The 13,274-nt window shown below is 41.9% G+C and overlaps 1 protein-coding gene across 1 annotated transcript; it reads right to left on the bottom strand.

Moving 5' to 3' along the window:
- Positions 1-11,496: 11,496 nt before the first annotated feature.
- Positions 11,497-12,592, bottom strand: LOC139448209 (uncharacterized). The gene has a single exon (XM_071229728.1). It carries the CDS (start codon positions 12,499-12,501, stop codon positions 11,614-11,616), a length of 888 nt encoding a protein of 295 aa, XP_071085829.1. The 5' UTR covers positions 12,502-12,592; the 3' UTR covers positions 11,497-11,613.
- Between the last annotated feature and the right edge of the window lie 682 nt (positions 12,593-13,274).

Raw genomic sequence — 13,274 nt, 5'->3', positions numbered from 1 at the left:
CTCGACGTCGGCACACTCGAATCCGTCCATCGCTGTGGCTGCATCACTGTCGACGTGCTTGACGGTGGTTTCCTGTTAAAATGGGACGTCTGGCGGGTCTTCTGGCGACAATGCGACGACGTACGGTTTGTGAAGATATTCGTTCAAGGCTAGTGATGCTTTTTGCAGTCACTGTTGCTGGCTGGAATCGATTTCGTAGGTGTGTTGTTCGAATCCTGGTGTCTTGTCGATTATTGGTTACGCGTGGCCTGCCACTCCGAGGATGGTCTCTGACTACATTCGTCTGTTGCCAAAGTTGCCATAAACACCAAATGGTGTTTCTATGGACGTTAAATTGTCTTTCAACGTTGTCTCGATCCTGCTTCAAGCATACCAATGGCTCATTTTCGGACAGGCGTGGCACGATGCTAAACAATGCATATGGAATCCCGTTAACACACGTTTTTTATACCCATTCTTGGGTAGTGAAATGCATGGGGCTTGCATAAAAGTCAACTTTTACAAGGAATACATGCTTTTCTGTAGCAATTTTGTGACTTGGTTCCATACATGTACTACAATATTGAAAACCAAAATTTACTTGTTTGAAAAATGCACTGAAATATTGGTGTCACAGGAACTTTTGTTGTTGAGTATATTTTAAGAAAGACAAGGACGCCTCGAGTGGTGTTGCATACACCTTGCCCTCTCCTCTGCACCTTAGGCACGTGACGTCACCACTTTCACGTGCATCACCTTCATCTTCAAATTACATTCCTTACCGTATTTACCCCATAGTAAATGCATTTAGGTTCGGATTGTCAGATATCATGATAACTGAAGGAAAGAAAATGTTCCCATGAAAATTCGAAGAGGCTGTGCCCATTATGCCATTCAGCTATAGAAAATGAAATTCAATTTACTTTTAAATGTCCTTATTATTCTGATCTAAGAAACAAGTTTATACAAGAACGCTATCTGTCAAATTATCCTGTTTTTTTTCTCTTTTTTGTTCAAAAGATGTTATATATATATAGATGCTATATATGTTAAAAATGCAAATTCCCTCAGAAACAAATTGATAAATATGACTATATATCTAAATATGTAAAACTACTTATTTGTAACTGTTTTATATATGGGCCGGAGGCCGTACATGCAATAAATATCTTTGACTTTGACTCTTTAGCTCATTCTTACAAGAAACTGAAAGTATGAACTAAAATGCAGTTTATTGGAAAACACCAGTAGTCTTATACAAGAAAAGCAAGACCACTCCCCATGACAATCTAATTTTGTCTAAACTGTGAGTGCAATATGCAAAACATTGGCGATCAATTTATCCGATTTTTGCCAAGTCCCATTCAGCATGAATAGGAAAGGCACTAATACTGGTTCCGTTAACAGCCACAACACGAAAATGACCATTACTATCTGTGTCCAAACAAGCCATATATAAAGCATTTCCAAAAGCGCCAATTTGTTTAAGACTCCGTTCCGCCGATGGGCACTCCTTCAAAAGCTCACTTCTACCAGTGGTGAAGTCACGTACAACCTTCAGATCACCGTCTGACCAGAACAAAACCCCGTCTACAAGAGCTATATTAATTTCGCCATTAGCAGTAATCTTTGTAAGAACGCTTGGTTGTACCATCTGTAGCAAACTGTAGGTAACATAACTAAATTCAAATTCCAATTTTGTACTGACGTCTCGCTTTGAGCTGCACCACACTATCATGCGAGTTTCCTGATCTCCTATGAGATACCTATGCCCTGGTACAAAGCTGATTTTCTTGGCGATAACTTTGGACTGAGAGGTATACACATTTACACCAATCAACTGCCATGTTGTCGTTTTCTGAAAATAGTACAAGTGATTCCATTTCTTATCGTAATGAGAAAGATATAACTTTGACGAGGCATGAGCTATCTTGAATATTAGTCTAGCAGTATCGAGGCAGTGCATGGTAATATCTGAGGCCTGATTCCTTGTGGACGTCGTGAGAGCGATGAAGTGACAGTGACTGGAATCAACAATCCACCAATCGGGGTCGTAAAATGGCCTTTCGAGGTTTGGCGTCGACACGAATGTTTGTCGTTTGATGTCGGGTGTAAAGATCCCCGTCAGGTCATCGGGGTAGCGGAACACAGTTTCGTTGTTGGATGAGAAAAGCAGGTTTGTGAAGCTACATTTGCAGTCATCTTCTCGAAAACTAGCCGGTGTTGCTTCTGGGGTCAGCGTTGCTGAGGTAAAGCTTAGAGGCCCAACTCTGATGTCAAGTTGTTCAAAACAGGTATCACGGTCCTCATCATCCTTTGTCAAACATCGTGGTCCTGCCTCTGTATTCCGCTGCTTCAAGAAACACTGATCCGTCTGAGATCCAGATGTCTTTACCCACATCTTCATGACATCGTTGTCTGTGCTACAAGCAGCAAGGTGCACACACACGGACACTAGAAACAGCATGCCAAATAATGTGCAGCAGCACAGCTGTGACACGTCTTTCAAGGACCACGACAGGTTTATTGTGTGCGTGCCGTCACTAACAACACAACAGAAGGCTGACACGCAATACCTGGTAGTTTGCTTGATATCTAACCCTTGGTCATGACTTATTCAAAACCGTCTATGGTTATGTTTCTTATTATGACAATGATTTAAAATAAAACCTGACATCTGATGGTCTGAATCAATCTTCCTCGACAGATTAACCACCTTACTGAAGACTGAACATTCATGATAAATATTGTAAAAGTAAGATTGATGTACGCTAATGTAAACGTTATTGCCGCATATACAAAACAAACATGATCTGTCATAACAAATGAATCGCCATAAATAAGGCCACGTGGAAGGAACATTGTTTGAAGGTACGTTAACAAGCAATAGTCTATGTGAAGAGCGCTCCTATCATAAGCAAATCAGCCATGTCACACGAGGGGGTTCAGAAGCAGGTTCACCCAGCAGGTACCGAGTATGTCCACCTTTTGCATGAATGCTCTTGATGGTGACGACATGTCTGTGGAATGGTATTCCATTTCTGAGGAAGGATACGCTGTATTTCCTGCAACGTTATTAGATGATTTAAACATGTTTGAGTGTTGTCAGATCAGGGGATCTCGCAGACACTTGTCCTGCCATCAGATTGTGACGAAGGAACCATGTGTCATCAGTGAAGAGTGAGTGAGTTGGGTTTAACGCCTCTTTTAACAGTATTCCAGTTATATCGCAGCGTGTCCGCTTAATGTGGGAGGAAAGCCCTAAGTGATGCAGGTCTCAGACGTTTACCACTTCAGTGAAACCCACGAGCACGGGTATCGTGCTTACATGTACAAACCTAGAAAAATAATCGGGGCGAATCGGGATTCGAACCCACAATCATAGGTTTCTGGTGTGCCCAAGGGACGCAACTCTGCACAGCGAATCGCGGTGCCTTAGACGACTGGGCCTCCCGTTCCCCCATCAGTGAAGAGAACAGGAGACGTCGGCGTTGAAGTTCTGCCGTCAAAAATAATCCTGACTCTGACTAAATATCCCTCTTGTGTCCTAGATTTCCACAAAGACATTGTCACGTTAATGGACATTTTCCATTTCAAGTAGCATAGTTAATGATAGTCTAAGGACGGTTTTGTGCTGTCCATTTAATGCCGCCAGTAACGAATGAGACCCGTCAAGATCCGGGGTAGAATAGGTCTTAAGCAACCCATACTTGCCGTAAAAGGCGACTATGCAGTTCGAAAGAGGCGACTTACGGGATTGGATGGTCAGGCTCACCCTCTTGGTTGATGCATGTCACCGTATCCCAGTTGGGTAGATCGATGCGCATGATGTCGGTCACTGGATTGTCTGGTCCAGACTCGATTATTTACAGACCGCCGTCACATAGCTGGAATATTGCTGAGCGCGGCGTTAATCAACAAACAAACAATAACGAATGAAACATTACTTTTTATTAACCATTAGGGTTTATGAACCCGACAGCTAATGAATGTTTTATAGAACTGGATCCAGTTGAACTGCGAATCAAATTAAGTTATGTATTGTATGACCCTGCCTTTACAGCAGCATTTTCGGATGTGTACACGTATCGATGTTTCAGTGTAGATTGCTTGTATCAGTGGAAAGGAATAATTTATTAAAGATGTGAAATGAAATACTTCCAAACGAAGCATCTCCTACTTCACTTTCATGTGCACATCGATAAAAGTGGTGGCCATTAAACCGATCCCAACGTATTTTATAAAGGACGATATAAAATTTATTTTGACGTCATTTCGAATAATCCTAGTTCAATATTCACTAGATTCTAGGGAAACACCATACACCTTCTTCTATAGATTCATCTGAAAGAGCGGCGCTGAGGTAGTCTAATTAGTATAGCGTTCGCTCCTCACAACGATTAGGCCGGGTTCGATGGTCCACATGGGTACAATGTGTTTCTAGTGTCCCCCACCGATTTATACTGTTGGAATATTGCTCAAACTGGCGTGAACACACCACTCACTCACTCACTCACTCAACACCCATTCAAGATTGATCACATGCAACTCATAAATGTGAATGTGTAACAAATTAACCACGGGCAAATATATACACAAAGAACAAAGTTAAGCACACCCCTATTTCTGAACCATGACTAATGGCAAAACTCATGGCATGGGATGACTGACCACAGGAGCTGGGCGATACAAATGTCATCGGATAGAACACACATTTGACAACAAATAAAGAAGACATTTGTGAGTTGTGATTGAAATTTACTGACAAAACATCATGGTAACACAGGTACTGTTTTTGACCTTAGACAAAAGCTTAAAAAGGTATTGAGCTGCAGCATTAAGTTAACGGGTTGCCTTTGATGTTTCATGTGAAAATGTTCCTTAAAGTCTCTACTTGACACGTGAAACAGATCAGTAGCGGGTATAACCGCCAAGTGCCCGGATGACGCATTCCATCCTACGTCTCATGCCTCCAGTCAGACGTTGGATCTGTTGATGGGTCAACAACAACCACTCCTGATGCAGTGCTGCTTCCAATTGGCGAAAATCTTGTACAGGAGGATCCCGTGCCTGTATGCGCCGCCCCAGAATATCCTAAACATGTTAAAGGGGGTTCAAGTCTGGGCTCATTGCTGGCCATGGTAGAGTCGTTATTGCATTGTCCCTCATGTAATTCACGACTGCATGCGAACGATGAGGTCTGGCATTGTCATCCATGTACTGAGGTGGAGTAGCAAGAGGGTGGTTGTCAAAATGAGGAAGAACGACGACTGGCCTCAAAACGTCATGGGATGTACTGAGCCCCTGTGAAGCTGCCCCTTATGGTGACCAAATACAACCTGCAATCATGAGAGATAAACCCTCAAACCATTACCGAGCCCCCGTCGTATGCAACTGTGGTTTTTATGTTCCTGGGGTGTAAGCCGTGTTCCGTTGCCTCCAAACTCTCGTTTCTTCCATCAGTGACGTGGAGCAGAAAGCGACTTTCGTCTGACCAATCCAAGGTCTCAGATTCCAGTTCTGTCGCGCAATACACCATGCCAAACGAGCAGCTTTGTGGTAATCTCTCAACAAGGGACGCTTTATAACTCGTCTAGCCATCAGTCCTGCTGCTTTCAGCCGGTCCCTGACGGTTCTGGTGCTAAACGACGACTGGGCAACCACAGCTGTTTCAGATGAGTACTTGTTAAAACGTGTTCTCGGCGTATGAGACGAAGAAGGTCTTCGCGATGTGTCGTCACAGGAATTCTTCCGGATCTGGGACGGTTCTGTACATCACCGGTCTGAGCATGTTTCTCGACTACGACAGTGTGATGATACGGGCATACCATGCATGGCACGTGAGCTTTGGTCACGCATGACTGATTACATCATCTCGAGAAAACGTAATTCTTCCCGTAATTAATTGGGACCAAACAATAATGAAATATATTAAGGTGTGCCTAACTTTTTTCTTTGTGTATATATTTGATATCCATTTTAAAATGTAACTGTACGACATCAGTTACAAAATGGTGGTTTTTATGATTTGTGTATCAAAATCATGATTCCACCATGAACTTTGAGATTACTCCACTCTTATTGGAGTGATGAGGGTTTTGACCTCATATTTTCCAATCTTTACAATCCTGGTAATAATCATAACACACACGTCTTCAGAACTATCTTTGAAATATGTCGGTTAATTGAGATGCTTATGTGAATTATTAACAACAGATACTCAAGTGGCTCATGGTATCGAAAACACAGCGACCAAACAAATAATAAGGTTACTAGTAGAACGCAATTGTCCACACGCTGAATAAGAGAGAAATTATGGCTAGTGGGCACTTCGGTGAGTGAGTTACGATTTATAGTCACATCGGCATTATTTCGCCAAAATCGTCACTAAAGCAATTTATACGTTAAGAAGATATCAGTTTAGACTATATAAAATCTGTCAACAAAGGACAGCAAAATAACTAGACTTAGCACAGATATAAACTCAGTAAATTCAATGTACCTAATAAAGTCGATATATTTAATCAAATATCATAGATACAAATATGAAATTTTGGAGCTCGATAGTCATATGTTATGTTGAAGTACCTGCCTGCATGGAACCCAGCAGGATTTACACCATCCCTCGTATACAAATTTAGCCATCAATTAAAATTAACAAATATACTATGACTAAAATCGCGGTTGGCCCAAATTGAGTGTAAATGATGTGGAACTTACGTAGAGGGACAATAATTTTACAGTACTTTAACCCCCTTCAAGAATACAGCCACTAACAATCGCAAACAACATTTATGTATTGTCTAAAACATATTATTCAACATTTTTTAAACATTTCCATATCCTTTAAAAAACAAAAATCATATGAGTACTAATACTATTAAAATATCTTTGACAGATGAAGAATTGAAATATTTATCCCTTGTGACGGCAAAATCAACACAGTCAAGTAGGATATGCTTCATCGTGATTCTCTCATCACAAGGGATAAATAATGGAGGATCCTCACCCTTCAATAAATATTCATGAGTATACCTGCTATGGCCAACACGATATCGCCTCATTATGATCTCTTCAAATCTGGACTGACAGCCCGAGTGTAAGCAATAGCTGGTTTAATTTGATGTAAGTTATTGATATCAACTTGCGTGTCCCTCTTTTGTTGCATTAGATCTGGGATGTAACATCTAATAACTTATAATCATTGTATGGGATCAGAAGATTTGTTGAGCGTTGCTTTAGCAGAAGAAGAAGCCATTGTGTTTCCAATGATTCCTACATGGCTAGGTTACCAACAAAAGACTATGTCATATTGGCCAATAGCAAGATAAATATATAATATTTAAAAAATCGATTGATTTTTAATTGCCTGAAGTCAGGACAGAGTATCTGAAAATATAACAAATTGTTTATGTTTTGATTGGTTATTTATATATTCAAGTGCTGTGAATATTGCCTTTGACTCGGCCGTACAAATGGACACAGTTCTAGGTCCAATGATGATGGCGCTTGCAAATGCGTCAAAAAAGCCAAACGGCCTCGCAATCTAAAATAATGAAAATCTTTAAAAATGTAATCTTCCCGTGTAGTGCCATATGCTTTTGCTAGATCGAAAAAGATAGACACAGCATGTTGTTTATTTATTTTTGCATTTTAAAAAATGATTATGAGAGGACCAAATGATCCATGGTACTTCTGTTTTAGTAATAAGATACTTGGTTTCTATGTACCAAACAAGTCGATCATTTATCATGCCTTCCATGGTTTTAAAAGCGCTGCTTATCAATGATATTGGTCGGTAATTTAAAGGGTCAGTACGATCTCGTCCGGTTTTGGATACTGTGGCAACTACAGCATCACGCCATCAAAGAGGACATTTCTCTGACAACCAAATTTCATCAACAATATTCAATGGTGTTTCTGAAGATAATTCTGGTTAGTGCTTCAGGAGTTGATAATGAATATTATCAGCTCCTGTAGCAGTATCTGTAGCTTGCCCAAGGGTAAGAGTATGTTCCTGTACCAGGATTTAAAAAGGCATAAAGCATAGTTGGAAATATAATCTTCAAGGCTCTTGCTCTTCCTGCTTGATGACCACAACCCCTAAGTGGATTACATCCGTTCACATCGACCATTATGATAGAGGGCTTAGGAAGCTGGTCATATAGCTTGAAGATCGGTTTGCTGAAGATACGTAGTTGAAAGAATGTAAAGAGAGCACAGAGAAAAACAATGTGCATTGTGATACGAACTGCGATAGCTTGTAGGGGGTTATTTAAGAGGAAGAGCACTATGAGTAACTCCTTGCCTCACCAAGATTGAAGAACCAGTTGCCTTACCCCTGGAGGTGAAAGGAAATGATATGAATTGTCTAATGTTTATAGTATGTTTCCTGTGAACAAAACGGCTGATCTGATGGCTTCAAATCTTGTGTCAGCTGCAAATCAATAAAGTTGCTCTTTAGGGCTCTTAAGGTTCTACAGTTTTTTTTCTTGTGGTTTTTAGTATTTCTGGAATTGAGGGACAGGGTTTGAGGAAGAAGAATGTTTTGCTAACTTTTCACCATGTGAATTTGCAATACCCGATTTATCAGTTAATAGTTCGTCCCCACTCTTAAGATGATGGATGCTAGATTAAAAACCCTTACCTTACTTTTCTGTATCATGTTCCATACCTTGGAAATTTAGCTAGTGAATTTATTTTTGAAACAATTTTGCCAAGATTGGCGTTTATTCTGTTCAAACGTACGCCTGGCCATAGCAATTAAATTTATTGTTCATATTGAGGACCAACGGATGGCGATGGAAATAGTGCTCAGCCTCCTTCCTTGCTTTCCTAGGGTGTTTGCAGTCTTTGTAAAATCAAGGTTTACGAATGTGGGGATTAGTAGAGGACTTAGGAAAACATTCATCAGCTATTTTCTTTAATTCATCAGAAAATAATTGCTCAGGATCAGTAACGTCAATAAACAGACCAGGGTTTCATTTACTGGATGAAAGAATTTCAAACAATGGCCAGTTGACTTTAGAAAAGTTCCATCTTGTCGAAGGAGAAACATCTGAAGGTAAGACAGTTTTTAAAATAGTAGGAAAATTGTCACTTCCACATAGGTTATCGTGGACTGACCTCTCAAATTCGTTTCATTAATCTGAATCTTTAATAGATAAACCGATGGCAGAGTATGTACGTGTATCCGTATGTAGATATGTTTTGGAGAATTCATTATGTATACATAAGTCGTTAGAAATTAAATATATTCTAAAAGCTTCCCCTTGCAACATGTCTGAGCAGTACCCAAAGATGATTGTGCCTATTTAGATCGACCATAATAATACAGGGCTTGGGAAGTTGACCATAGAGAGCTTGAAGTTCAGACCTCTTACGACCAGCGATGGGGTGCTGGGGACACGTTTTTCCCTGGGTCACTGAGGTGATGTCATGTGTGAATGTGTGCCACCAAAACCCATGTCCTACGTGAATGTGTGTCATCAAACCCATGTCCTACGTGAATGTGTGTCATCAAACCCATGTCCTATGTGAATGTGTGCCACCATACCCATGTCCTATGTGAATATGTGTCATCAAACCCATGTCCTATGTGAATGTGTGTCACCATATCTATGTCCTGTGTGAATGTGTCACCATACCCATGCCCTGTGTGAATGTGTGTCATCATATTCATGTCCTGTGTGAATGTGTGTCACCATATCCATGTCCTGTGTGAATGTGTGTCATCATATCCATGTCCTGTGTGAATGTGTCATCATACCCATGTCCTGTGTGAATGTGTGCCATCATACTCATGTCCTGTGTGAATGTGTGTCACCATACCCATGTCCTGTGTGAATGTGTGTCATCATACCCATGTCCTGTGTGATTGTGTGTCATCATATCCATGTCCTATGTGAATGTGTGTCACCATACCCATGTCCTGTGTGAATGCGTGTAATCACATCCATGTCCTATGTGAATGTGTGTCACCAAAACCCATGTCCTGTGTGAATATGTGTCATCATACCCATGTCCTATGTGAATGTGTGTCATCATATCTATGTCCTATGTGAATGTGTGTCACCATACCCATGTCCTGTGTGAATATGTGTCATCATACCCATGTCCTATGTGAATGTGTGTCATCATATCTATGTCCTGTGTGAATGTGTGTTATCATATCCATGTCCTGTGTGAATATGTGTCACCATACCCATGTCCTGTGTCAATGTGTGTTATCATATCCATGTCCTGTGTGAATGTGTGTCATCATACCCATGTCCTGTGTGAATGTGTGTCATCATATTCATGTCCTATGTGAATGTGTGTCACCATACCCATGTCCTGTGTGAATGTGTCACCATATCCATGTCCCTTGTGAATGTGTGTCATCATACCCATGTCCTGTGTGAATGTGTGTCATCATATTCATGTCCTGTGTGAATGTGTGTCATCATACCCATGTCCTGTGTGAATATGTGTCATCATACCCATGTCATATGTGAATGTGTGTCATCATATCTATGTCCTGTGTGAATGTGTGTTATCATACCCATGTCCTGTGTGAATGTGTTATCATATCCATGTCCTGTGTGAATGTGTGTCATCATACACATGTCCTGTGTGAATGTGTCACCATATCCATGTCCCTTGTGGATGTGTGTCATCATATCCATGTCCTATGTGAATGTGTGTCATCATATCAATGCCCTGTGTGAATGTGTGTCATCATACTCATGTCCTGTGTGAATGTGTCACCATATCCATGTCCCTTGTGAATGTGTGTCATCATATCCATGTCCTATGTGAATGAGTGTCATCATACCAATGTCCTATATGCCATCATACTCATGTCCTATCTGAATGTGTGTCATCATATTCATGTCCTGTGTGAATGTGTGTCATCATACCCATGCCCTGTGTGAATGTGTGTCATCATATCTATGTCCTGTGTGAATGTGTGTCATCATACCCATGTCCTGTGTGAATGTGTGTCATCATATCCATGTCCTGTGTGAATGTGTGTCATCATACCCATGTCATGTGTGAATGTGTGTCATCATACCCATGTCATGTGTGAATGTGTGCCATCATACCCATGTCCTGTGTGAATGTGTGTCATCATACCAATGTCCTATGTGTCATCATACTCATGTCCTATCTGAATGTGTGTCATCATACCCATGTCCTGTGTGAATGTGTGTCATCATACCAATGTCCTATATGTCATCATACTCATGTCCTATCTGAATGTGTGTCATAATATCCATGTCCTATGTGTCATCATACCCATCTCCTGTGTGAATTTGTGTCACCAAACCCGTGTCCTGTGTGAATGTGTCATTACATCCATGTCCTGTGTGAATGTGTGACCGCATACGCATGTCCTATGTGAAAGTTTGTCACATCTATGTGAATATTTGTTGGTTATCATGTGGTCTGAGAAAGCCACCCAGAAATAGAAGAACATTTAGAGTAGAATCGTTTTACTACCACAATGTTGAAGATAATTTATTTTTGGTTTCATCTGACAAATAAATAAGCTCCAAATTTCGTCGCGGCACAAACAGTCTGACATATGAAATGATGATTTCCCTCCTAGAACCGTTTTACACGTGTTATTGGCGGCCCGCACGATTTAAGTTAACTCTTCAGTTCCTTGAGTCCTGGATCAGACACCAAGGCTTGATTCTCTCCCGTCCTGTCATCCTTGCAGAACTTCCAGATGAGGAAGGAGACACTTCCAGCCACCAGGGTCGGGATGAGGGCGAACACGATCACATACATCCACACCCGTGCCCCACAGCTGCTCCACATGTCTATGCTCTGGTGCAAGGCTCTGCGCCCGCTGTGAAACACAATGCTCTGTTTAGGGTTAAGGGAGATATCCATGAGACAAGACCGTTGACCTGGGACAAACGTACAAGCTGATGTAGATTTCGTCACATCGTACAAAGTGCGTCTGATGACGAAGTTTGCTGTCGGTGATGTATCCCATAGTCCCATGTTATAGTAAACGAAGTAATAGTTGTCTGCCTCCGTGGAGTTCATTGTATAGGTGTCGTGTGGTAGCAAGTCGTGTTTGCTAACGTAACACCCACTGCAGTCTCCCTTACCGTCCAGCCATGTCTGAAGGTTGCTGTCACCCTGGATGACGAAGAGGGTCGTGAATGGTGAATAGGAGGTGGTGCTGTTGACCTGTAGTGTAGACCCGGGGAGGAGATAGAACCCCCAGTATTCGTAATGGTTGCTCTCTATGCTCATGACGTAGCTTGTATTTAAATCCTCAGTTCTACGTGGATCGACCACGGGTTCCTCGTCAAAGATGTAGGCTTCGAAAGGATCGCTGGAGTTAAGAGTGAGGCTCTGACAAAACGCGTTGTTGACGCCGTGCTCTACTTTGCGCATGTCCGTTGGCGCGGCCTGGAACATGTTTGTGCCCAAGACTCTGAGACTGATGAGAAGCCCGGCGGTGAGGACAGCAGTGGCTACATAGAGCCATAGAAGGGCGATCCGGAGGTAGCGGGACATCTTCCTGATACAGAGGAGGATACTGGCGATGTTGATGCCGAGGATGACGAAGAAGCAGCAACATTCCCCACACTCTCCTCCTCCCCCTCCTCCCTCTGAAGTGTGGTGTGTGGTGTGGTGGTGGTGCATGTGGAACCCCCCACCCCCGCCGCTGAACCCCCCACCCCCGCCGCCACTGGAGAAACCGCCGGCACCGTGAGTCATTCTGGAAATAGAAGGGTAAAACTTATCACATGTCAATCAGTGAACAAGGGAGGTAAGCCCGCAGTTTGGGGTTGACAAACCAAGGATCATCATGCGGTCGAATCTCGGAGTCGAACCCGTTATCAGTGCTGGGAACTTGCAGAAGTAATCCATGAGAGGCAGGTAATCAACTAGTACCCGTTGCTCGTGGGTTGTCTTCTCCTGTATTACTTAGTTGGGGTCAACCCCTGTCTTGTTAGTGTTTAATGTTGATGGTCAGTGACACGCGTTTGAATCAATGTACCCCCCCCCCCCCCCCCCCCCCCAACACACACATACACACACACACAATAAACTTAAGACATGTAGCATGGCATGCTATATTATCGCGGTAGTTAATTTACAATGGATCGTACTGGCGAATGATTACTAACATATTAAATATGTCACACTTAAATGCTTTTTCTTCTTTATTCAACTTTTATGACACATCAATTAGGATTGACAGTTGCTGATTTTCTTTACCGAATTCGGTAAACAAAGTACCTGTCATCAGAAACTCAAGGACGGTCATCTCCGTATTATGTCAA

The sequence above is a fragment of the Haliotis cracherodii genome, unplaced genomic scaffold, assembly GCF_022045235.1.
Source record: "Haliotis cracherodii isolate W230 unplaced genomic scaffold, xgHalCrac1.p SCAF_7, whole genome shotgun sequence".
Lineage (NCBI taxonomy): Eukaryota > Metazoa > Mollusca > Gastropoda > Lepetellida > Haliotidae > Haliotis > Haliotis cracherodii.
The sequence above is the reverse complement of the archived record's forward strand: the minus strand, read 5'-3'. Positions and strand labels throughout refer to the sequence as shown.